Source organism: Hylaeus volcanicus, chromosome 1 (genome assembly GCF_026283585.1).
Source record: "Hylaeus volcanicus isolate JK05 chromosome 1, UHH_iyHylVolc1.0_haploid, whole genome shotgun sequence".
NCBI lineage: Eukaryota > Metazoa > Arthropoda > Insecta > Hymenoptera > Colletidae > Hylaeus > Hylaeus volcanicus.
In genome coordinates, this window is record NC_071976.1 from 5,455,391 (window position 1) to 5,482,619 (window position 27,229).

Consider the following 27,229-nt stretch of genomic DNA (forward strand, 5'->3'; position numbering starts at 1 on the left):
TTAGAATTTCTAGGGTTGTGAGAACCTCTTGTCCTTCAGAATGTTAACTTTTAAATAGAACAGACTTTCGATTAGACTCATACAAATTTCTACCAACAACTATGGTAAGGTGGAGGTTATTGCAATATTTACAATTGATTAATTGATCTCTCCCCTTTGACAGTTTTCTTTGAGGGCACTGATAATGCAGATATGTTTTCACGATGTGAGAACTTTTCAAGTTCTCCGGTTTAAAAAATACCAAAAAAAGAAATAAATTTGTTAAAGTTATAGCCTCTAGAATAGCCTCTTAATTTTTCAAACCTGGCTATATTGTGGAAGGTTCGACGCGGAACCACAAGATAGCGCCAGCTGTTTGCGGGCCCTGCGCCTATGTTTTTTAGGGGCGCAGAGTGGGGAAAGGTCGGACGGAATTGGGCGGCAGTCAAGCGTGGGTGCAAATTTACTGCAGCGGCCGCGATTCCGCAATGTCGGTCGAATTCGACGCATGTTCTTCGTGCGAGAGAGCACGTAACGGGAAGGGAGAGATACGCACACGACCTGCTCGAGAATTATCTGTATCAGAATGTCGCGTTATCGGGGCCGCGTTCGACGAGGATCAGGGCCAACGAAATCGAAACGAATTCATGAATTACATTCTCGCCGTTCAATTGCGTCGATAATTGGGCGTGATCGATGCGTTCCGTTTTTTTTATCGATAATCGTTACTACATCGTTGTATTTGTTGTTAACCTCTCCCTTTCAGCTTGCATCGATATAACAATATTTTTTTTTTGTATGCGAACTTATTTTTGTATGGTGATTCGAGTCGTTGAATGAAAGTAAATGAAATTAACTAAAACGACACGGAAACAAGTATTAATTTATACATATATGAAATGATATGATTAATATTATTAATATCATGTAAATAATATGAAGAAACTTCAACACTGCATCAGAAGATTTAAAAAGAAAACGTGCAAGAAATACAAAAAATAAGATTGTGCACGAAAAAGGCTAAGGTTTTAAGCTGCGATACAAGTAATTAATCAATATAAAAATTTTCAATAATTTTATCTAGCTAATATTTAAAGTTTAATTTCTTCTAGTTCATACTAGTCGTCAACTTATTTTTCCGATACTGAATTAAATTATTTTTTATAAGATTATTTATCCAGTCATATAACACCAGCTATGGCGATATGCTAAAAAATTAATGATATCAAAATATTATGCCGGATTCAATTATTCACAATTAAAATATAATCAAAACTGTAAATATCTTAATACTTTACCAACAGGTTTACAATCATTACATGAATGATGAAATGTTATATAAATATTAATTTTCAAACGTTTTTAATAGACAAAATAAATAATGCTGATGCTATAAAAATAAAACTACATTATTTAATTTAATTATGCATCCAACTACTACAAATTGATAAAGTTTTAAATAAAAATAAACGAATAAATATTTCTAAATCAGGAAGTATGATAAACTTTACTGTAAAACCAGAAATTATCAAGGAATTTTGAAATCATTCCTTTGCGGCCACTACGTTTCCGTATCGCGTTCCGGGGCGCCGAATTTCGTAGAGCCGTGCCTACCGCGACACGCACCAATCAATAAACGAATGCGTGCGCGCACAAACGAGCCAGAACGCGCGCGTGTGTGAGTGTCCAACGACCGTTGTGTGAGTGCACGTGCCGCCAAAAGTTCGTGAACGCGCAAGGTTCGCGTGCTCCGTGGTCGTTTGTGTGCGCAGCAATGTGGAGAGGGCCAACGCGTAGATGAAACTTGCACAAACACGCTCGAAATTGTGTGCGCGCTCGAGGAGAGCCGCGGAGAGGCCTTTGACGGTTCTGCGCCTTGCGCAACCCACATTTCTTCTTTTTTTTTTTTTTTTTCAGAGGCGGATCCACCTCGCGGAATATTTTCGCTGCACCGCGGAAGGTCATTTCCGAAAATAATAAATTATCATTGTACAAACGAAGCCCGGGCGCGCGCGTGTAATTCGAAACTCTCAATCTCGAGATCTCTACGATTTCGCGTAATCTCTAACCTCGTGGATCTGTGACTTCCTGCCCGTGAACGGTTCCCATTCTGCGATAACAGGTCGTCCATTGCATCGATTATTAAAATATCGAACACCAGAAAATTATTTATAATATATAGAAAACATAATTCGCCATTCTAATGATCTTACAAGGGAACATGTCCAACTTTGACGAAACTTGGCGGGTACATTAAGCAGGTGAAAATAAGGGATACGTATTTTTGTATAGCTGCCCAATCGCAAGTTTAGGGGTTGAATCGTATCGTATTATATATCAATGGATTCGGAAAGCAATTTCCGTTCATTTTTGTCGTTATATAAATTTTGGTATCTCTTAAGATAATGTAACAATTTTTTTGTTATAAACAAATTACATTTTACAAAATCTCCGACCAGTTTGTGTTTCACCTCGTGAAACCATGAAACTCTTCCCTAAGAAGATTTCTTATATCTATCGTAGTTTTCGAGATAGCATTTTTCTGCTGAAACTTCAAGGGGTGATTTCAACCCCTAAACTTGCGATTGGGCAGCTATAAAAAAATACGTATCGAGTTCGTTTCCTTGTTAGTACGACTGGCAAATATGCCACCAATTAAGCAACGATGGGTACACGACGTTTTATGCGAAATAAAAAGAACCGACAAGAACAGAGGGTTGCTGAGAAATAGATTACCCTTTTCAAAAAAACGTTGGTTGACAACCTCGACCGTATATGGCCGCGAGTGGACACGTTGACATGGGCAATTGGACTGTTACAATAGCGACAGTTGACGTTCGTTGCAAGTAGAAACGAGACGCGAGCAAGGACGTTTTGCAACTTAGGCGGTGATTGATTTATCAAATGCGCGATACTTATCTGACGGTATCGTTGTGTACACGAAATACGCTGCCGCTTGAAAGTTCGGGCTTGCCCGTTGCTGTTCAGAAAATTCATCGGTTTCTACAACCCAACGATGCATTGCGGCCAGGGCGAGTAGTATGGTTATCGTACTGATTTATATTATCAATTGCACTTCACTTAAATGTCAATAAACAAATATCCTTTTTCAGGTAATCAAGGAATTTAATATATCAAAATCCCTCGTTCAAATCATTTTAGCAATTTTACTGGAGTTCGAAAAACGACAGTAACCGATTGAAACAATTTCATGTATTCGCAAGGTATTTAGAGGATGCGTAATATAGATTTCAAAAATCATTAAAATAGGGACCACCCTAGTGTATATTACTTTAATATTTTATACATTATTGCGTTCGTCCACGTTTTCATAGATTTCCTCCCATTTCCATTTTTCGTAAATGCATAAATCCCAACAGTCTACTTATTATAATAATATTTGGCCAAATTATACACAAAATTATATATTATTAAATATAATCGATAAATTACTTGGGTGAATTAAAACTTTGAGCAACTATGTGTATATTTTAGCATCGCTTGATTGAATATAGCTCTCGGAACTCGGTTAGCGCGAGGAAACAGTAGAATCAGACTTTCACGGACAGACATTCTCTCGCTTGTGTTAGATATCGATGTACTCCTAAACTATTTTCGTAACACCGAGATAACAATTTGCACGACGCACGTGTGTGCATTATCGGGCGGAGAACGTAATACCACGAGATACGTACATACAGTGACTCGTATGAATATTTTGTCACCATGGTACTCCGAGTGTTATTCCTTTGTATTAGGTTGTCCCGAAAGTTTCTTTCGCGAGTCGCACTCGATTATTTCACGTGGCCGTGTTTATAATAATAATCAATTAATAATCTTGACTATATAATACACGATAGACGTTTATATTATAGACGTTTTTGGGTGCGCTGATTCCAAATATGAACTCAAAATTTAGAAATTCAAAATGGCGGATCCGTTACGGCGGGATAAAATGTGAAAAGTGATTTAATTTTTATGAAACTTCGTACCCAGGTCTTTTTGGGTGGGAATAATTCCGTCGCGCGGTTCACTTGGTCAAATTTACTCTAACGAGCGATACTTTCATTTTCAAAAACCAAAGTTTGTTTACGCGTTCGTTTACGACGATACGATTTTTTTTTTCATTTCTCTAATTACTAAATAAAAGCATAAACACGAGACGCGAAATATTCTTTTTCAGCGATCGTCTCTAATCATTCGAATCCAAACGTAAAGGCGTGAAAAAGCAGCATTAGTTCGAAACAAGTACACACAAAGCCGCGATAGAAATAGCGTTGACACCTTCCAAGGAAGAGGAAGAGCCAGAAAGTAAACACGAATCGAAACTTGAACTCGACCTTGTTGCGGCAGCTTCCTCCCTGGAACAGTATAATTTCTCCGATGGTACAGCCTCGGTTATCCGCCTCGTCCGTAACCGTCGATCTTCATAAATAATTCAACGCGGGGCAAACGTCGGCACGTCGTCTTTAACGCGACGTCGTCCATGAAACCGAAAGCGAGGAGTCAAAACATAGAGGAGAAGGCGAGAAATCGTGCCAGGACGGAAACGCGCGACGGAAACGCCCGCGGAGGGAGCCTCTCGATAGGAATATTCCGATTCGACGAGGCCTCGAAAGTGGACCGTTGTGCAGGTTATGGTTTTCTCTGGTCTCCAAAGGGGGTACAGGAGGGTTGGCATCCCTTGCAGCCAGGGATCGAGCAGGGTTCCAAGGAACTGGAGGGTGGTCCTTTCAGGTCCCTTGATTTCGGGTTGCAACGAGCGTTGCCTGACATTGATTTTCCTCGCCCTCTTCCTCTTCGGTCCGCTTTCCTTTCCGCTCCCGTCTTCGCAGCCAACATCAAGACTACTGGACGCCTTCGATTGGAGGGTTCTTTGCGAGAACCAGGTACGGACGTCTCCTGGTTTAACGCGCTGGTCGCCGCGTCATCCACCAATGGAATTTTTAAGGAAAAATTAATGCCAATAGTTAGACGACAATTAACTTGAAAAAGTAAATACAAAGACAAATGTGAGGATATCTAATCTTCAACAGTCTCGAGAGAGAATTTTGACTTGGGTACAAATCCATACTGCTTCATATGAAGAAAAAATTCAAAAAATTCAACACGGTTTAATGTAGGAACAAATACAGGGACATACACAATAAGTACAAGGGCACAATTGTGGACGCAATCGTGGATCTATAATTCCACATAATCCGCGGAAGCAAATCGCTGTACCTTTCATTGTACTCGATTACGTAATATCGTGGCTCCTACTTTGGTTATACAATGAGATAAAACGTGTCTTTGTCAAACTGTAACATTAAGAGGACTGAAGGTATAATAATGAAAATAATGATGGTAATTATGGTATATTATTGTCTATGTTGCCTTTTAATTCTTTAATTTTTAATCCACCAAATATCAATCAAACATAAATTTCGCAACGCGCTACTTACAAGAAATGTAATTAACATTGAATTATAATTAAATTATTAGTATTATAAATACAATGCAAATGTCATTTACAGATAACACCGTTTCAAGCTAAGTTTAACTTCGCCAATTGCGACAACAGTATTTTCTTTCTTCGATAAAGTGGTTTAAAGAACAAGAAAACATTGAACAATGAGGCGGAACAACGTTCTTCGAGATCTGGTGTCTTATTAAACAAAACAAGATTCTAAAGCCTCTTTTGGCAAAGCCTTCATAAAACACAGGAATACAGAGACAATCTACAATTGAATTTAAACAATTCCATACACGATCTAAAGAAAACACGCATATGCACCTATATACATAAAACAAACATGAATTTATTTGTTTATATATATATGAGACTGATATACAATACATATACATGATATATGTAGAGATACGGTTATCGCATCGAACCCTTCAATTATGTCACAAGTTTTTCTCGCTGTCATTAGAACGATCCTCCCTCTTTGTCCCCCATTATCAGATCACGGTGGTTCCTTTGTTTCTTCCGTGGAATGGTGGTCGGGCCAGCATGCCGCCCGAGCGTCGACCAATTTGGCGCCACCGGGCGAAATGTGTCAAGGACTGGCGATGGCTCCTACGCTCCTCGCGTGTAATCGAGCTTCCTCGTGCGATCGAATCTCGCGGCGGAGGAACGCACCGGGGCGTTCCGTTTCGACACAGCGCGCAGTGGGACAGATTTCCCGTAACGTCGTCGAAATTCTTACGATCGATGTGTCGTTTCGCTGAACATGAACGTTTCAGTCCTCCGTGTAAAATTCATGAATAGGCTGCGCCTTTTGTGCTTGTAGATTATCCAGAACTTACATGTAATTATTCTGCACTATGTGAGTTATATATATATATATCACAATTATCATCGTCACCGTCATTATCATACTTATGGTGACGACGATTACAGTGGCTATCTTGATGACAACGAGTATGATGATGATGAAGATGATGACGATGACAATCGAAACGGTGATAAGTGCGACAATAATTATAATGATAACGATAATTATGACGATGACACGTAATGATAACTATAATGTCGATGAATTATTAATAATAACTATGTCGATGTCGATGACGATGAGTCTGGTGACGATAACGACTTTAATGATCACAAGTACGATAACTGTGATAATGATTATGATAACTGCGAAGTTGAAAATGTAATATTAAGAATGGCGATGCTGATGGTAATGCTTATAATGATCACAATGACGATAATCTAATATATAATCTAATATTATAATGATAATCATAACACTAATGATGATAATGATTATGGCAATATGTTGGTGACGACTGTGGTAATAATATGTAAAAATCAACTCCAATTTATATTTATAAAATTAACAAAAATTGTACAATGCAAGAAATAGATATTTAACGATTATATTCATTACATGTTACATTTAATTTCATAATCACACATTTTGGTCACGTTTTGAGATATTCTCCCTCCCTCCGTGAAACGTTTCAACGTTTCTCTCATTGCCTGTGACCGACTTTTGGCCACGCATCGACACTCAACCAGAGATTCGGAAGATTTCCCACGAGACCAGTTGTAGACTCTTTTTATCCAGGCGCACGTGTGCTCGCGGAAATCGCTCTTTATTTTGGCTCTCGGAAGAGTTATGTCATCGGCGCGCGTGGACGCACACGCTGTCCACCCTCTTGGAACTATTTCTACCAGGTGGCCGCCTGTCCGCCCGTTGCCACGATGATGCATCGCAGAACGCGGTGGAACACGTTCACAGACACGCGAAAATTTCTACTAAATTCGAATTTCGTTTCCCGACAAATGGAAACCAGGATAGTCGAGCATTTATCGCAGAGCATGTTGCGAGTCGATACGAATGCACGAATCCTATTCGGGTTTATTTTAATTGAGACGTTACCTTCGACATTCATTTCTCTAGTTCCTTAGGTTTGCAACTTTTTATATATTCCATGTATGGATGAAATATACAATATCGATACGATTATGATATACCATATATAATTCTCTTCTGGAAACGAGACTGTAATTTAATCCATCCATGGGAAATATAAGATGTCTACAAACCTACAAAGCGTAATATTGTTAATAAATTGTCATTGTTTCCGGACAATTGGAAACCAGGATGATCGAACATTTATCGCAGGACAGAGTCTGTGAGTTGACACTATTGGAAATGGGGTGTAATGAAATAATATAATACTAGTTTTATTAATTAAAAATTTTAATTTTATTTCTAAATGTCACGAACAATCTGAGATCTTTTCTCTACGAGCGATGTGTTCAAGTCTAACAGACAAACGTTATAAGTGAAAGGTTGAAAGAATTTCTAGCTGTACACACTGCAGTTTTTACACATCCGTTTAGATTTCAGGAAACTATAGGAGGGGTCCTCGGTGGCATTTGAGAGGGCGAGCCATATTCTAAACTTTCTCTTTTCTTATTCACCAGTGACAGATGTATACATTGTACGTCTCTTCTCAGTACATCTATTTTTAAAGTAAAACAAAAGGTTGAATCGGAGTAAATATTCCGACAGATACAATTTCAAGAATCCTATTCAAGTTGATTCTCTTTGACGCGTTATTAAAAAATTTGTTAAAAATTTACCCTAGCATAAATTTAATCTACATAACCACTAAGAAAATTTGCTAGACTTACGATGAACAGATGAGAATAAAAATTCCATCCAAGTACCTCGCGTACCTAGCAGTCGGAGAGCAAGAAGGATTTATAAGTACGACCCGAAGCGTCGAGTGACCCAATCGAGGCAATTCATTCAATCGAGTTTTCGTCGGTTCCACGAACACGGAGACCCTGAAGAAACACGGTCCGAGGGAAAACACGAAATTCCCGATTCGACCTTCGATTCCTCGTGCGTGTTTGAGCGGAGGACCAAGCGAGGCGAGGAAAGCCCGCAACAGTCCGCGTCCGGTCGGCTCCATTCCGCATTGCCCGAAGAGAGGGGAAAATGGAAAGGTTCGGTTACGAGACGCAGCATCCAAGGTCTTCCCCACCCATCTCGAAGGCCTGACCCTTTTCCCTTTTCAGCTGAATGGATCGAACGGGCGAACAACATCGAGAAACTCTCGATAGAGCCCTACCACAACTCGTCCCGGCTTCTTTCGATCGCCGCTGGTATCATCGGCACTTATCAGCGGAATTTGTACCCCTAGCTCGTCCTTTCTTTCCGTTCGTCGATGTACAACGGGTAAAAAAAAGATGTGGTCACGCTCACTTTTCTTTGAGCGAATGCTCTTCTTTTTTGTTACCAGTCTCGAGACAATTTTCGCGATTTTTTTTGTCGAAGACGATTAATTTTGTGAAACAAATTTCAGATTTTATAAAATAGGCTGAGTTTCCTACAACTATAAACAAATAATGATCAACGTTGTTTTTTTTCGTTATTATGTATTCCAATAATAATAAATATTTGTGACAGGTTCACTCTTGCCCCTCATTGTACACAGAATAAAATCATCGACAAATCCCATTGTTTGGAATTTCCCTGAGAAATAAATTTCGTACGAAATGTCGTTGCAGCGTGTACATTATTTCATCGAATTTTTATTTCGCGAGCACGTGTCAGGGTCACTTTCTTCGAATCCATTTTACGCACGTGTACATCGTGGCATCCTCGAGCTCGAAATAATTTTTCGCGAAAACTGCTCTACCTCTGACGAAATTTTGTTTCGTCTTTTCTCGCCAATTTTCTAGAGAACCATAGTTTTTTTTTTCTGTGTCGATTCAATCCTTCCTAAATGCGATCGTCGTATTGAATCGCATTGAACGCAATAAAAGTGGCAACGTTATCCGTTACAGCGATCTATTGTGCGTAATAAAAATACTGTGCGTCACATCATCGATTCTTTTTTTTTTGTTGTGACAACACTGCTACGTAGCACACCTCTTGTCTCATACTACTTCGCGTCTGACTGCCATTTGTTACTACTGCAAGCAACTGTGTATCGAAAATAGAGTATGTTCTTTATTTTGTTGTTTTTTTTTTCTTTTAATAAGAAGTGAGCAAGTTTTCTTTTGCTTCGTGTCTTTCGTCGTGTTTTAGAATTTTATTTTTATTTGCCTGGTTTATTGAGCAATGAATGCAGTTGCATAAATTTAAAATATGTACCGAGCAAATTACATAGGTATAATTTTAAATACTTGTTTATCGCTCATCAGCTTCTTGATTTTCATGGACCTGGTATTGACAATTTGCACACTAGATGGCAAAAGGCTATCGATAACAAGGATGATTACATACATGATTAAAAATAGAAATTTATTAAAGATTTGTTTGAATTTAATGCAAAAGAAACGAGATTACTTTCCAGTTTACGTAGCAGCAAAAAATAGACTCGGATACTAATCTACCCTCGAAAGAAAGTTATAGCAAAGTATTCAAATATAGGGAATTCAAGTTACTCCCCTCGAGTCTCCAAGGGTTAAAGAGAAACGACGCACGACTCGATCGAGCAATTCCGCCAACGATGAATCGATAGTACGCCCTTAGCCGCAGGTAGAGAAAAAGAGCACGACCACAACCGCATTTTGGAAACCTAGCCGGACACGAGAGAGATCTGTCAACTGCAAGCCGCACTTATCCTGCCGATAGTCCGAATGACCGCCGATTTGGAAACACGCCGGGCGGTCCCGTTCGCCACAGATTACCCGTCTACTTGATATATTCAGGGATGCTCCGCGATAATCGCCGATACACGTCGGCAATTCGGAATCCGAAAATTTCCAGGCAGAGCAGATGGCGCATCCTTTCGCGGAAGCGGTCGCTCCTAGTGATCCTCTAGGTAGCGATCGGACTAACCGACGCCAGTGAGGCAACAAGCGGAAGTGACCACTCTGACGTCAAACTTTAAACGAATTTGAATGTTAATCGTCTCTGTAGAATGTTTAGCTAAATGACACACATATTAAATACGATGCAACCTTCTCGAAGGCGGCGCAGAATTAAACATTTTTTATTTAGACTCGAGTTAGTTTTTGGTGGGAAATACTGTTTGAGAGGGTTTGATGTATTTGTTTTGGCGAGGGAGGAGGGCAATATTGCATATAATTAATGATAGTATTTGGTGAGGGCGTTGATATTGCATAGTGTTAATGTGTATATGTATATTGTCTGAGAGGGTTTGATGCATACAGTTAATGATAGTATTTGGTGAGAGCGTCAATATTGAATAATGTTAATGTATACATGTATACTGTCCGAGAGGGTTTGATGCATGCAGTTAATGATACTATTTGGTGGGAGGCGATGATATTGAATAGTGTTAATGTACATGACTTCTAAAGCGGATATAATAATAGTAAAAATCTATCTCTACATTACACCCAGTTAAATGCGTTCAGCTGTTACGAAGTACCTACATATTTACGTAAACACTACAGTAATTATTGCACCTACGCGAATAAAAATAATATTCCACGCAGGTGAAACCGTGGGGCGCAGCTAGCCAGAAATAATAGACGATCACCACTTACAGGATCACTCGTGCTTCTTGACGCCATCGTCGACGTTTTGCGTTTCTGCATGTCTCAGGGGCGTGCGTACCCCGCGGGCTCCCCTACCTGCTTTCATTTTCCCCCTTGTTCCTCCCACGTCCCTCGATCTTCTGTTTCTGTCTCATTTTCTCCCCTTTTTATTCATTTCCCTTCGTCCTTTTCCATCTTTCCGTTCGCCGTTCTTCTCGTCCTTCTAACGCCGTTAGCTTCTGTCTTAGGCTCGCACATTTTCTCCCCCTCCCACCGTCACCCTCAACCCCTCTCTCTCAGTCATCTATTCGACTCGACTCCACCAGGTTCCGCGTAGAACGTCTTCACGGATTCGGCCTTTGTTTCGCCACCGATCCTTTGTGAATTTCATAGTCAGCTGCACGAAATCGAGCCCCGCGGCTCCGTTTACTTTTTCTAGGATGCCCCCGCTCTATTTTTAGCCGGTGTCCGCCGAAAAACCGAGGCGGTTCCGCACGTAAGCCCCGTGCACGCGCGCGGATGCGCAAGCTTGAAACGCGCGCGACGACGGAACACGTCCGTCGGGGATATTTTCCGTGGATCGATTCCGTTCGGATGGAAACAAAAAATAATTTGCACGCCCGCGCTCGCACTAGGGAAGCTCCATCGTTTACCAACTAATTTTGTAGTTGTATCGTTCCCTTCGGTTTTCCATACAAGTCATACTTGTTTTATATTTAATTGTGTTATATATGATATTTGAATTTTTACTGACAGTATGGCCAGAAATGCATGATTACGATTAAAAGTGAAAGTTAATATCGTTTAAATGCCCACCGCGACTACACTGACAAAAGCCTACAGACTCTTTCAATCCCGTTAATTTTTCAATGAAAAATTGCAATTTTATTGAAAGTCTATCTTGTTTCTTTAAACATATTCTAAATAGAATTAACACAAGGATTGTAACATTACCAAGGACTCTACCATAGTGGAAAGAACAACAGGTCTTGAACCAAATAAACCTCTACGTTTGGTATTTATCCACGGTGTCTATTCCAATCCGAATGTACCGCAAACTGGTATTCCCTTTAGGAAGACCTACAATTAGCATTCCTCTGGCTCAATCATGGACTCCTTCAAACCTTTCAAGTATTGTGAAATAAAATTCCAAGCACTGTATCGAGGGTTCCTGTGACTTCTGTATCGGTAATACTAAGGCTGTCGTTTATTCTCACGACCGAGGTGTTTTTGTGAGAAATCCCTCGTGGGATCCTCGGTGAAGCTGGAAGAATTGGGAGCAGCCACCGTGGCGGGATACGCTGGCGTTAGCATCTAAGAGTTAATGATCGGTTCCGCATGGCCTAAGGAAAATAGTAACGTTTGTAAATGGTGCCCTCGACGCGACTCGATCGTGACCGATGGACGTCGCAGCGTTCCTCGATGGCCTTACACGTGCCAGCAATCTGTGGATGCCATTGGCCTGTGCCGTGAACTTCATCCTCGTCGAAGGGACCGGCAGAGAATCTCGAATACAAACGCCAAAACGAGACGGCTGATTGCGTAACGCGTATTCTTCGCTTCTTCTCTTAGACGAGGATGCTTGTTTGTTCGTTTGGTCGATACGTGCTAGGATAAAGCGTGCCTTTCGCGAAAATTCTCATAAATATTCGTCATTGGTTGCAGAGAGATGCTTGTTAATTGATTCGCTGGCTTCTGCAGGCGTCGCCTCTTTGCACTACGAGAATCCCTTGGACAATTCTGTTTTGTATGAGCGATTAGACGTTTTTATAGGCGTTGAAAATTAAAAGGATTCGATTTTCGTAATGACTCTTTTTATAATATTAAGTTACTTATTCGTGTGAAGATTATTGAAAACACGTATTATGCACAAACATTTATTTACATTTAGTGCAATCGGAATTGTACGAATACTTTGTGGCTTCAAAATTTTGGTATTTTCTTGTTCTGTATTAGTTTAGTGTTACACGCGAATTCTTAATCTACACATAATATACAGGGTGGCGCACATAACTCTTAACAGCTTAATATCTCGGAAACTATGCCATCGATTTTAAAGTTCTTGGTCTTAAATTGCATGGATCTAAAAGACCTTTCTAACTAAATACATAAACGTGAAGTGCCTCCTTTCTCCTTTCTCCTTTAAGAAGGGCGGGGGTACCTTTATAATTTTAAATGGAACCCCTATAAAACGTTACATATTTAGATTGTACAGGAAAAAATTAGTAAATTTTGTATGAAACATTTTTTTGTCAGATATTTCCATAATGAGATATGACAATTTGAAGTTTTGATTTGTAGATACTTGAAGCGCTCGGAAATCGCCCCTTATTTCGGCACGCGATTATAAAAGAAAAATAAAATTCAAGCTGCACAGAAAAACAGTGTTCTTTAGCATTAGTTCATAGCATTGCCACGCGAATGAGAAACTCTAAATAAAATAGTAAGCAAAAGGAGGGATACTTCTTAACCCACCTGACTTCAAAGAGTCGAGCAACAAGAGTATCAACACCGATAAAATCAATGTCCTGACCCCCGAAGAAAAGGAGTACCACCCGAATCGATCCGACGTTTTGCACAGCTCGTATGCACAAGCTTTCGAACGAAGATTCTAACCGGTATCATCCTTCCTGTTTCAGGCAAGAAGCTGAAGTGTCCGTTCTGCGAGAGACTGTACGGCTACGAGACGAACCTGCGCGCCCACATACGACAACGTCACCAGGGCATCAGGGTGCCCTGTCCGTTCTGCTCGCGGACGTTCACGCGGAACAACACCGTCAGACGGCACATAGCGCGGGAGCACAAAGCCGAGCTCAATCTGAAGGCCTTCCAGCAGTCGAACCACTCGGTGTCGGACACGGTGCCGCAGTAAAACGACGCGTCCACGTCGTAGCCGTGGCCGTGGCCGTCGTGGCGGCGATATCAGCCCCGTGGCTGCGCAAGTTACCAGCGAGTGGCACGGAAACGAACGCGGAGGGACTTGGAGGACGAGAACTGAGCGATGCAGGAACGACGGGCGAAGGTACCGCAGGGTTCACCTTTGCCCTTCGTCGTTGGTCAACGTCGTCCCTATGCCAGGTCGCGTCCGAGCGGCTCTCCGGATACGTCGTCCCCCTCGAGAAGTCGCGAACGCTGCAATTGACAAGCGGCAAGCTCTCTAACCGAGGGACGAGAGCCTCCGACTCGGATCAGAGGATCGCAAAGGGCCGATCCTCGCGACCCCCTGGGTCAACGCGGCGATCCGTTCGCGATAGTTGTCAATTACGCTGCTGGAGCGTCCAGTGGTCGACCTCGTGTCACGAACCGACTGCTGAAACCGTCTCGAGGCGTATCGCGCCCAAGGAATTCCGGAGGATGCGAAGACGAATCGTTTGGCTCGTGGTTGATCAGTCCCCCGAGGCGATCAGAGACCACTCGGGGACTCCCCGTTGCGACTGGACGAGCCTCGCTTCGGTCCACGCGCATTTTTTAAGCCATTTTTGCAGACCTGGAGTTGCAAGCCTCTATCGCGGAACGTGCTCGATTTTACTCGCGGGAGATTGAATCTCTGTGTAGAGTTCATCGAGGGAAAGAGGATCTGTTTATTTCCTTATGAATGCATTTGATATGTCTGCAGATACAGACACGTGTCTCTGTGGAGTTCACCGAGGAAAATTTGCTTGCTGTTTCCTCGTGGATGGATTTAACAGGCCTGCAGATACAGACGCATCGCTGGAAGATTAATTAACGCGATAAGCAATGGTCATGTACGCGTAGCTGATTCTCGTCACGGGCCAATGTCACGTGTATAAGTGAATACATGAACTGTAGACCAGTGTTAAATTATACGCGATGTATTCGCAATATTCAGCTAGCCTATGTAACCCAGATGTTACAATTGTTTTCAAAAGAATGGTACTAAGATTTTTTAGCGTATAACACAGCTAATGCAGACTGAAAGTCATCGAGTGGAAACTTCAAGTACAAGTACATTTGATCCATAGTTTAAATGAATTTCAGCGGAAGTACTTTAGTAATATCTGGGTCGATGCATTTTATCAATCTATGAGCCGCTCGTTGCATTAATCGATTAACTCCATGATACAAAAAAAATTGAGTAATGCGATGAAATAAAGTACATTGTTTTTTAAAATTCATTGTAGAATGCATAAATACAGATGTAGCTTTCATCCAACGGTATATATAAAATTAATAAGAAAGAATAGCCAAGAAATAACCCTCGGTAATGTTACAATTTTTATGCGACTGGTGGAGTTAATATATTTGTGTAGCGAACGGTTCGTACAGTCCTCCTTATGCAAGAACCATGAATGCGCCATTCGAAACTGGACAATAATCTACATTAATAAGCTCACAGTACAACTACCGTTACTACTCAATGCACACGCGGATCTTAACCCAAAGTTAGGGATCCAAACAAAAAAAAATCATTCAATGGTGCACATATCTCTGCTCAACAAAAATAAACATTATCATTCCACGCATGGTTCTGGGATAAAAGGGACTGTGCGTTAGTATCCGTTAAATTAAATACCAATGGCTACGAACATGGCCCGTGGCGAAGAGCGTTAGCAAATATGCGCAACCAAGAAATCTTTTTCGAAAGAAAGAAACGGAGTGCACGCGATAGAGGGTTGAATTCCGGATCGGTTCTTCGCGAACCAACCGCGGAAGGAACGGACGTCGCGCGAAACTCGGACGTGGCAAGGAGGCGTTGACCATGAAATAGGAAAATTGTCCCGGTGATCGGATCACAGAAGACGGAAGAGAGAAGACGGAAATGGAACAAGGAAGAACGAGGAAGGAAGTTTAAGGGAAGGAAGACACGGAAACGAAGCACGGAAAAACGTCGACGTCCGATTGCTCTGAGCGTAGCTTGCACTGAGGTACGAGGGCGGGTGGGTGGGATGGGATGGGGTTCACCGGGGAGGGGGGGGGGGGTTATCGCGCGCCTCGGACACGCTCGCGGATACGCTGCAAATCACAAAACTAGTCAATGAAAGTGCAACGTCAAAGTAAGAATTATTAACTCTAAACGTTTAATGAGCGCGATGAAGAAGCAAACAGAAAGAGTTGAGGGAAGCGGACACCGGAAATGAACCGACAAATGGCGCGAACAGAGTCACGTTCGATGCGGATTCGCCTCCCCCGAGACCATCATTGTAAGGAAAGCGTCTCGGGCGAATCGTAAAGCCGTGAACGTGACTTTTTTGGTATTTTTTTTTTACTTCTTTTTTTTTTGTTACGAATCCGTTCTCAGTTTATTCGACCAACTTTTGGTAGGACGAGTAGGGTCGTTCTGGCAACGATGGTCGCACGATGGACGATATATTACCGACCAAACACGGTGCTAGCGCCGTCGCGAAGCATATGTCGATGGAATAGTGTCTACTGCCGCTACCTTACTCTATTATTCGATAGTTCAACGTTACCATTGATTAAGAATTATTAACTGCATACCGAATCGCATGAAACGCTGTTACTGATAATATACCTGCAGAGGGATAACTGGTACTGTTAACGCTTCGCTCACCGGTCTGGGTTAGGTTCGACGACCACTGGGAGCCTATTCTTTCGAAAACAACTTGGAAGGACTTTCTGTGTCGGCCCTAGGGTGACTTCTACCGATTTGTCGATCTCTGGGGTCGTTGGAGATCTCTAGATTTATATTTTATCAGATTTGCGTTGGATGGAGTTGCAGTATTTCAAAATTATAACGTTGTCTGTGACGGACATTGGTGTTTAATTGTTTATGATGGATACAATTATAAAAAGCTGTGGAAGCAATTGACTACTTCATCCAAGCACACATAGAAAGATTTTTTTTTTTAAATACTTGTCAAACTACCACAATAGATAGCTATCTGCAAGTACTCGTCCATGAGATTACACTTTAATACATGCAATTAACACTTACAGTCGGTCCCATAAGTATTCGTAGCCTCTTTATCTATTGAAGAAATTTGTTTCAATTAAATGGTAGGTTTGATGTTTCCAAGTGCATGTTTTTATAAATATGTTGATATAAATATATACACGTATAAACTTATTCATACACATATTTATAATGAAAAATTCATTCGATAATATTAAAACTATTATTTAATTTAGTCAAACTTCTTCGATAGACATAGAGGGTATGAATATTTACGGTATTGACTGTATATATAATATACAACTAGAACTACTACACGTGATCTAAAACGGATCATTCTACGTCCCAGAAGTCCTCCTAGGGTTGATACATGCCAACCTAGTTTCCATTCTTTTTTTATTTATAGAGTGTCAAGTTGACAATATTCAAACGTAACACTTGTTTTCTCTATATGTACAATATATACTGCCATCAACTTGTACACTCTATATATCTTTCAACCCGAATACAATAATTCAAGGACCATAATCACGGTCGATAGGCTCCATTAGATAACCTCCGTAATAAAAATAAAAAAACAGCACCCGGTGAACGAAGCGTTGATTCCTGTTGATGTCGAGAGCCTAGGGTCGAGACACAAGTGACGTACATGTTATCTAACGAAACTGTTTACGTTCGCGCGTTAGTGCCAAAAAGATCGGGTACCTTTTTCTTCGCTCTGGATCGCATCTTCGATTTGTTCGTTCCCCTCGACGGGACACGGGTAGAACAATTACGCTGGACTTATCGGTGGAAACATATCCAGAATAGGGCAAGCGCGTTACGCCGACACCGACGCGTTTTCTTCGTCTCTTATTTTCTTTGTGTTTTTTTTTTTCTTTTGTACAGATATACCGTTTTATAAAAGGATTTATGAGATTATTACTACGATTCTAGGACGGGCAGGCTGTCGAGTTACCATGTGTAGGCCACGTGGGCGGATTCTCCAGGGCGAACGCGCGTATCTTTTTTTCTTTTGTACCAAGCGCCGTCTTCGACGAGCCTCGACGATGCGACGAAGAAGGATGCCTTCTCGCCAGCGTCGGGCAACGCGTAATCCGCGATCACGATCGACGAACGATCAGACGCGACTAGATCGCGAGTTACCGATCCACCCGTCGCGGATTACAAACGTAATCTCGTATCCGATATTCGATGATTATCGAAGTCGTTATCTACGATCGCGTAGCAATCGCTGCCCGGCTCTGCTACCCGGCTATCTTTCCATCGCCGTCATTTTTTTATTTCTCGCAACGTTCACCGTCGAGGCTCGATCCGTTCGCCTCGAGGAATCGCGGCGTGGCGTTACGTCACGCGAACAATCACTACCACTTTGTTACCTGTTTACAATGTTTAATACGGACTTTTGTCCGAAGCAATAGTCGCGGATCGAGATATATAGGGGATGACAACCAATAGACCAATATGAACAGAGCGCTATAGAATAATTGCTAGACCGGTTGTGTAGGATGTGATCAATGCAATAGTTATATTACATTTACCTATAGATAGATTATATACATAGATACTCCTAGTCAGGATGGCACCACGATATTACTTGTTGCAGTATTGACACGTTTATTGACAGACTTTTATCTTTCTTTTTTACTTCTAACCCCGTTCTTTTTTTCTTCGCTTTCTCGTCTCGTTTTCTTTCCTACAGGATTATTCTCTCGTTTCTCTATTTTATTTTTCTGTTATTACTTTCCGTTGCTTCTTTCTCCTCTTTTTTCTTTCTTTTTTTTTTTTGTTACGTTACAGATGAAGTTTAACAAGAATTATCTCACAACGATACGCCTACCGCGAAGGTATCAAAGACAATAGACGAATAGAGAATTATTTAGTATTTAAAAGATCATACGCGAGCTAGAATATATATATTATTATATATATATATACACACACACATATATACGTATATACAAGAGAGACGTTAGACGCCGTCGAATTTTCCGTTCAGTTTGTTTTCCGCCTCGTTCTTTATCATTTCTGTTTTCTTTCTTTTCTCTTCTCTATTTTGCTGTTGGTTTTATGTTCGTTCGTTTATCCACTTAAGATACGTCAACAAAAGATGATACGTAATGACAGTTAACTACCTCATCGTTTTATAATAACGCATTAACCAAACACAGGGAACACTGAGCGACCACAGTAATATTTATACCTGTACATTCCGTACAGCCGCTGATACTTGTCCGGTTAGCGTCGGAACTATTCTTCTGCTGTTATACCCTGCGAAGAGGGTACGAGGGCGGATCTCGAGGCTTCTCGTGGCGAATTCCTCTATCTTCTACGATGCAGCGAGCAATATTGACCGAGGCGGCATAGTTGTTGCCAGATATAGATAATCGTGAGGTCTCGGAGCTTCTAGGAACCGAGGGACCGTCGTTGAAGTCTCCTGTTCCTCGTAACTCTCTGCCGAGGATTCGAAATGAACTCGCTGCTCGAGGTCACTTAGTAACTTGCGAACTGTCCTAATAATTGGATAATCGAGGGAAGATAGAATTTGTTTGCAACTAGACATTAATTGAATCGAGTTTGGTTGAAGATCATAGAAAATGGCATGCGTGTCTTTTTCTGTAATAACTGATTTGTTTAAAATAATTGTTCTTACCATTTCTTTTGTTTAAATACACTACTCCGAGAGGTCTAGAGAATTTATTTTAAGGTTTTGTTTGAGAGAACGTTCAACTATCGAGACCTCTTTTGTCACTCTTTATTTTGAATAATAATAGGGAATTGTAGGTATTACTTTTTACCTACAATGTTATATGGAGCATTTTATGGAGTACAAACGGTATATATTATTTTTTCGTAGTTATAAGAATTTACTTGACATTCAAATCCTTAAAAAACAGGATACTAATAGTTGAAGTATAAGTACGTTTAAACGTTAATTTTTTTATTTTCATTTCTACGATCAATGGGTTAGGACAAATACAACTAACATTTTTGTATTTGAAAAAATTAATTTCCCGCATCTTTAAATGCATTTCCCGCAATTTTAATGCATCCCGCAAATTCGTCAAACAAATTATATTCTCACAATACCAACGACAAAAAAATGTCTGAACTATTTGCCACGTTCCAATAATTCCACCCTCTGAAAGTGACCTCGAACATCGACTTGATCACGATCCTATCACAATGGTACAAACGTTTACACAAAGTAGTTTTCACAGAAATCTCTTTACTCGCATATTCCAAAATGGAATTTCCATCCAACGAAAGGCCTTCGAGATCGTCGACACACGTGATATATAAACTCTACATATTATATATATATATACATATAATAGATCCGTTTTTTTACAAAGCCGCAATTATTGCATACGTACAACTATGTGTAACTGACGACTAGAGACAGTGAGCTACACGAGAGTGTAGATGTGTGCCTGTGTGTATGCGTGTTAATGAGAGACCGCGTGATTTCAAAATCGAGCGTGTTTTAATCCGTGAGACAACCACTTGCGATTTCATCGTTCAGCGGTGATGATATTCGGGCGTTCGATTCCTAAAACGATTTCAGGCGATAGATTTCGACGTAGAGTCCAGAAAGGAAGAATAGTGTCTACGACGAACGGGTGGGAGAAAACGAAACAATTGAAAGAGAGGAATAATAAACGAAGTATCCGTTTTTTAGGGGGCGGGAAACCGAATGAAATGGCGGGTGGCGTTTTTTTGAAGGGGTGTGAAAACGATTTCGGGGAGGGAACGTCGACGAATTTCGCGGCTCGCGTTTTCCGATCGTCTCTAGACTGATCAGATTTTCGGCTGAGAAGAAAGGTAAACAGCTGGGGAGGGGGATGCTGGCGAACGAAAGGAGCAAAAAGGATGCGTGACGTTTGGAAATGGGAAAAAAATCCAAGTGAAAAGTTTGTTCGAACGAGGGTGATACTGATACCGAGGATGGGCTTTGACGCATTTAGACGACGTAAATTAGTCATAGAGGGTAGAGGGGCGAGAGTTTAAAAACGAAGACGCTGCGGGGAAGGGATTATTCAAAAGTGTTATGTGTCGTTTACGTATGTGATGGTTAGGAACATACACACACGCGCGCACGTATGGAGACAGACAAATACACACACAATACGCGGAATACATCGCACACGATCGAGTGCCGCACGTTCCAGAGGCGCGAGACTACAGTACGCGCGCGAGAAGAGTGCTACAAGCCCCACCTGTGGAATGCGCCACAGCAACCATTTTAAAAACTGTTGAGCGCCTAGTTGGACAATGTTACAGTCGGCACTTGATAACTCGATAGCTCTGTACTACTTATTTACACGTCTAAAAGATAAAACATTGCACTCTCTGTTATATACAATCATTTTCTGTAGCCACAGACGTGCACGAAAATAACTGTCCCGTAATTAATTAATCTCCACGTGGAAGAGTTTATAGCAATTTTTTTCGCGCGTTGACAGTAGCCAGCGCAATATCACTACTTTTGATCAAAAATCGATTTTTCTTTGCTGTACTACAATATACAACCCCTTTTTATAGGTGAAAGCATACGCAAAAATGACTAGGCTGTCTCACAATTGATTAATCTCCACGTGGAAGAGTTATAGCACTTTTGCGCACGCGTACAGTAGCCGGTGCCACGTTACGCGTACTTTTGATCAAGAATCGTTTTTTCTTTTTTTTTTTTTTTCGTTTTTAAAGTGTTTCTTATCCGGCTAGTCCGCCAGAAGCAACAAAATCGTACTAACACGGAGATGTTTATATCGTACTATGAACTTTTTAGCTTTAAGTTTTCTCCTATGTCGTTGGTACGTGGCTCCATTTTCGTTTCGAACATTTTTCTTCTTATTCCTTTTCATTTAGATACTTTACGGGTGGCATTCGCAGCGCGTAGATAAGGTTTCAGGCTGGAGAAGCCAGGTTTTTAGTGTCATCGTATTCGTGGCGAGTACGATACATCCACACGTGATTTTAGTACGTGTGTATAGCGTACATACGCGTATGTACGAACATGTACGGCGAACTGTGGACGAGGGGCAATCGATCGTGTGTGGAGGGGTGCGAAACGAGAACGAAATGCCGATGGAGGATAGATCATACAAGATTTAGACTTGACATTCGTAATAGAGGAGGGGAATCATTGTGTAAAATTAGTTTTGGAATTAATATGAAAAATATTCCTATTTTGAGGAATATTTACTTATTTTAGGAATTTTACCTACTTACATTGTTTAATCATAAAAACACCTTTTGGGAGTAGTTCGTTCCATGAAAAGTTCTGTAGTCGAGAAAACAACACCATTTAACTATATGTTATATTGTTTCTTTGATTGGAGTCTCGAACTATTTGTAAAATTTGTTTTGAGAAGATTTTATGAGATTTGCACATGATGTTTTCTTACGAGGACATCTAATAGCTCTATAGATTTAGTTAGTTATTCTTCAATTTGAGTGTTAGATAGGACATGGGTATATAAATAAACAGGGAATTATTTCTTCGTTCAAAGATAAAATGAAATTCGTGTAACAGAAGATTCAAGAAGTGGAACAGGAATCTCGACTCCGATGCTCCCAAAGGGTGATCCTAAATTTTCTTGAAACTAAATAACGGATAAATAACGAATAATACCAACATACAATAATTTGTATTCGTCTACCTCGTATAACTAGGTATAACTAGATATTCGTCCACCTCGTATAATTCTAAAACTAAAATTCCCAATGTTATTCAACCAATAACAAACAGAAAATTATTCATAAAATATTTTTATCTTCTATATTATCTTCTATATCTTCAATATTTTTGTCTTGTCTTCCATTCTAATTTTACTTTCTGGCATTGCCCACGGTGTTCAAATTTCGCACTTCCCGACTGTATCCGGTTGTAAACACTCTTTCATTCGCGTTTACCTGTTCAACTCGTTACTGGTTAAAGAATTTCTCCAATAACATAAGCAGAACCTATTAAAAAAGCCCCGAGCTCTGCGCATCATAAATCTCGTTCTACGAAACATACTCCCATTGACGAGTACTATTGGAACGCGAGAAGATTGAATCCGACTCTATTCGCGAGGTGTGCCACGATTAGGTATACAACAATAAGCGAACAAGTGTATTGATCACGTACAGAACGTATTAGAAAAGAGCAAATTGTTCCTTATTTATCGTACAATCGCTTTTAAAACTAACATGGTTGCGTCTGCGTTCGTTTGACTTGATAGTTGCCCATAAATTAATTAACGTCTTACAAATAATGCTCCTACAAAAAAAAAAAAAAAAACAACGCCTTTTGTAGATCGATGGCAGTCTCGAAGAATACGATTAGAAACTCATTCTTCTCATGCGCCAACAGTAGCAGCCATAGGTTGGGGGAAAGCACTATCAGCCGTTCTCGTAGCTCTGCTTCCGACACAGAGCATCTATTCTCCCAGTTGAACAGCGTATGCAAATGAAAAGAAGCACACACACAAACACACATACAAAGCACACGAAACACACTCACACAAAGGGCACGTACCTACAGAGGCGCGGTATATGCGTACGCGGTTGCGTGCATATATACCCACGTTACGAAGCCACGCGCGACGCGTACGCATAACGTATGTACCATTATTGTATCACGGCGTAGGATAAAATGTTGCATGTTGTTTCTATAATATGTGTTTTACGGATTGAAAATCCTTTATAGATGTCGTGTGTGACACAGCTTGGGGGGGGGGGCGGGGGGCCGGGGCGAGGCGAGCTTTACACCGCGGGTCAGTCGATTAGGTTTCGCGACCGTCGCGGAGGAAGCGGAAGGAACGATGGAAAACGGACGGCGAGCGATTAGGGGATCCGACGAAAGGCGAAAAGCTGACCGGAAAAGCTGGCTGGAAATTTCTCGCGCGTCTCGAAACGAGGGAAAAACGAAGAGGGAAGGAATCCACGGACGAACGATTATCGATGGCTCCGAGCACCCGCGACAGGGGCTCGCGGTGTAAACGGGCTTAATTCGCGATTAAAAGAAAACAAAAACGAGTAAAAAAAGTTTGGCGGGATAAATAATCCTTCGAATTCGGTACGGTGGAGTTAAAACGAAAAAAAAAAAGAAGATTTGGATAGGACGCGAGGGAACGGGAGAGAGGGGCGGGGGTCGGCGAGACTGTTTCTTTTTTCGGGAATTAGCGAGATTTGTTGCGTGCTCGCGTAGAGCGAAAGAGACGAGGGTCGATGTTATCGCTGCACCTAAAATCAGTGCACGCTGCACCGGTGCACTGGCAACTGCTATACTGTTTGATCATCGTATAGTATATAATAGTACTATACCATAGTTGATAATGATTGCATAGTACACGTATCGCGCACGCATAAGCATATTTAAACGTGAGGAAAAAGCATAAAAAAAAAAAATATATATATATATATATAGGAAGATTACGGATGGAAGCGAACATAAGGAAACGTAATGAAATTTTCTTCTTTTTTTTTTCACATCTTTCGCGGCAAGAATTAAGGAATATTAAACAAACAAAAAAATAACACTAATAACGATTACTGATAACGATAATATTATGTAAACCAAGTAGGGCTCACTGTCGCGTGGCGGGGCTTCGATTTCGGCGGCGTGCGGCCGTCGACGATCTCGGCGACGGCCGCGACTTATAGTACAAAGTAAACTAATGTTAAGGGGTATAGAGAAGAAAAAGATAAAAGATAAACAAGCAAACGATCGACGCGACGAGAACAAAAAAAAAAAGAAATAAACGAGAGATCGCATATTGCAGAATTTTTGTAAAACTTATTACACACGCTGTATGATGTAACACGGTAATGGGATCGACGAACGATGATGACGATTGATGAACGATAACCACGACGATTGATGGTTTATGATAGTCGAAAATGGACGACGGCATTGGCGAACGGTCGAGGATTACGCGTAACCGATTTAATTAAGCTGTTCACCCACCCTGCATTTTTAGACACAAAATGCTGAACTGTTTGACAAGGTACACGAATCAGCTTCGTCGAAGTATAATTCGTCGATTCGCATTGTTTACTTTTTAAACTTTATGCCAAAACATATACGTTACATTGATTCATACAATAACGTAATTATATATCGAGCTGCACAAGTCTCACGCTCCATAAGTGCATCGAATTTGCAGTCTAATAATAACTAAACGAGTGTTTCAAAATTTGATCAAGCATTCTATTTAATCACAAGATATTATTACAAATATAAACGAAATATTCGATCTACTATGGAAGCACTCGTTTTGTATCCACACGAGCATCAACAATCGTTGTTATAGTGATATAAACTATATTTCTAAAAAGAAGCATGCGTATCGACGTCTTTTATCTCCAAGACAGCGCTCTACACGCGATAGAATAATAAAGTCCCTGCAATCTCGAAGAAGAGGAAGGCAACTCTATTTCAAACGGCGTTGAATCAGGTTCAAGCACACTTTACATATCAGTTTCACTAAGAGAGTCTACTGATTCTTAGATTTACCACTTGCTGTCGTTTCTAGACGATTCGCGCACTCCTCCTCTTCCCTCGAGCCGCGGGACTCGTCCACCGACTGTTGCGATCGTATTTTATATCCAGTAGCTCGCAATAGTTTATGCTAGTTACAAAGTTGTCAGAAAATGTTCAAAGGACTGCACGTGTTTCGATTGTGCTGCGTAAGCACGGTTTATGGTCGCGCGTCGAGAGCGCCACCTCTCACGGGGCGGTGATTTCAATGCCTCTCGAGCTGCACAGGACAGTGCGCGGCAGTCGATGCTCGTAGAAGCGTACAGTGTTTGGCAAAATGTCACACGTGATTATTATTACGGAATATAACGTAATCGTGGTTAATAATCAATGGATAATGAATAACCAGGATTTCATCTCTAGAAGAGTTTACGTAAGGTACAATTTATCGATTCACCCAGTCACAAGTGTGCTTTTCTGATTTGAAACTCGCGAGTGATGGTCATAAAAGTTATCACTGAAAGGTTACGAATTATCAATGCAGGTTTTAATCTGACAGTCGTATGTTCGTAAATGTGATCGCAAGGTACTCGGGATTTTAACTCTGAAAGAGTTGTGCAGATTACAAATGTACTTCCTAATCCTGTAATTGTGAATGGCGATCACAAAAATAGTCACAAAATGATCATGATTTCTATTTCAAGACATTACAAACTATCTAATCACGATTGCAGATTGTAAATTGCACCTTTTAATCTAACTTTTGCGAGCAATGATTACAAAAGTAACCACAACGCAGTCACAAATCAACGATTGCCCAACTCTGATAGAAAACGGCATGGAAACCTTATCGAGTTCTCATTCGAACAGAAAGACTGGAGAAACTGAACACTGCCAGACACGGGTCGCGAATCCTTCCGTGACCGTTCTCGCCGATGATCCTCGACGCCGTCCGTCACAGTAACGGATCACAATACTTGGTCACACTAGTACAAATGCTACCTCACACACGACATACAGGGTGCATAAAAAAAAAAAGAAAAAAAATGAGAAACATACGAAAATCTCTCTGTACATAAGCACAGTCGAACGGTATTTCGCGATAGTTAATCGAACGTCACAGAGGCGTCGATCGAGGCACGAATCACGGCACGTTCTCGCGTCGTTCCGCGTTACGGACGAGCGAGTTCTATCGAGGGAATGAAAGAAGACGATAACTAAGATATTCGAGAGAGAGAGAGAAAAAAAAAATACGATTTGCAAATACGATTAGTCGAACAGAGATGTCAGAATTAAATTCGGAAACGGGGGTCGCCGTATGGCGGCTCGCGTGCCCACCGAGTCCTTTTCTCAGGAATATGAAAACCAAGTACAAACTACAAAGTATAATAGTCGATAAGATTTAAATAACATAAATCAATAATCAAGCGATGCAATAGTCGAGTGTATAATAGGGATCGTCGGTGTAGCTTTTCGTTACACCAGAAAATTAACTCTTTGTCTCTGTCTCACGCTTTCACTCTCTTTTCTTTGTCTTTTATTGGCACGTTGCGACGTCGTTGATGATGACTGCTATCGATTATTGTCACCCACGGATCACCGTGCCTCGCGGATGATGGCGGTATACGTATTCGCACGGTACGTTAGTTACGTGGTGTCCTGTGAAATGTGGTAGCAACTTCGATGGTGAATGCACAACAAATTATTTATAGAAGAATAATTAAACGTTTGAGTTATCCGACGTTGTTCTCGATTTGCACACATCTTGAAATTAAGTAGCACAGGAGGCTATACTGTTTCACAGAGATCAAATTTGAGACGATATAATCGTTATTATCGTTATTCGTCATTCGTCATTAGACATTTTCATAGTATTTGAGGCTCAAGAGATCAAATACACTTTAGAAACACTTGAATTCAGGTCTTGATACTGCCTTGTGGCTCT

The 27,229-nt window shown here is 40.9% G+C and overlaps 1 protein-coding gene across 3 annotated transcripts in view; it reads left to right on the forward strand.

The window, feature by feature from the left end:
- LOC128884352 (zinc finger protein chinmo) overlaps positions 1-27,136 on the forward strand; it is an 84,634-nt gene extending 57,498 nt beyond the window's left edge. For all 3 annotated transcript variants that reach the window (XM_054137684.1, XM_054137694.1, XM_054137704.1), the window contains exon 7: positions 13,582-27,136. In XM_054137684.1, coding sequence (XP_053993659.1) covers positions 13,582-13,814 — 233 coding nt within the window. In that variant the 3' untranslated portion in view covers positions 13,815-27,136. The remainder of the gene's footprint in view (positions 1-13,581) is intronic.
- The last annotated feature ends 93 nt before the right edge of the window (positions 27,137-27,229 follow it).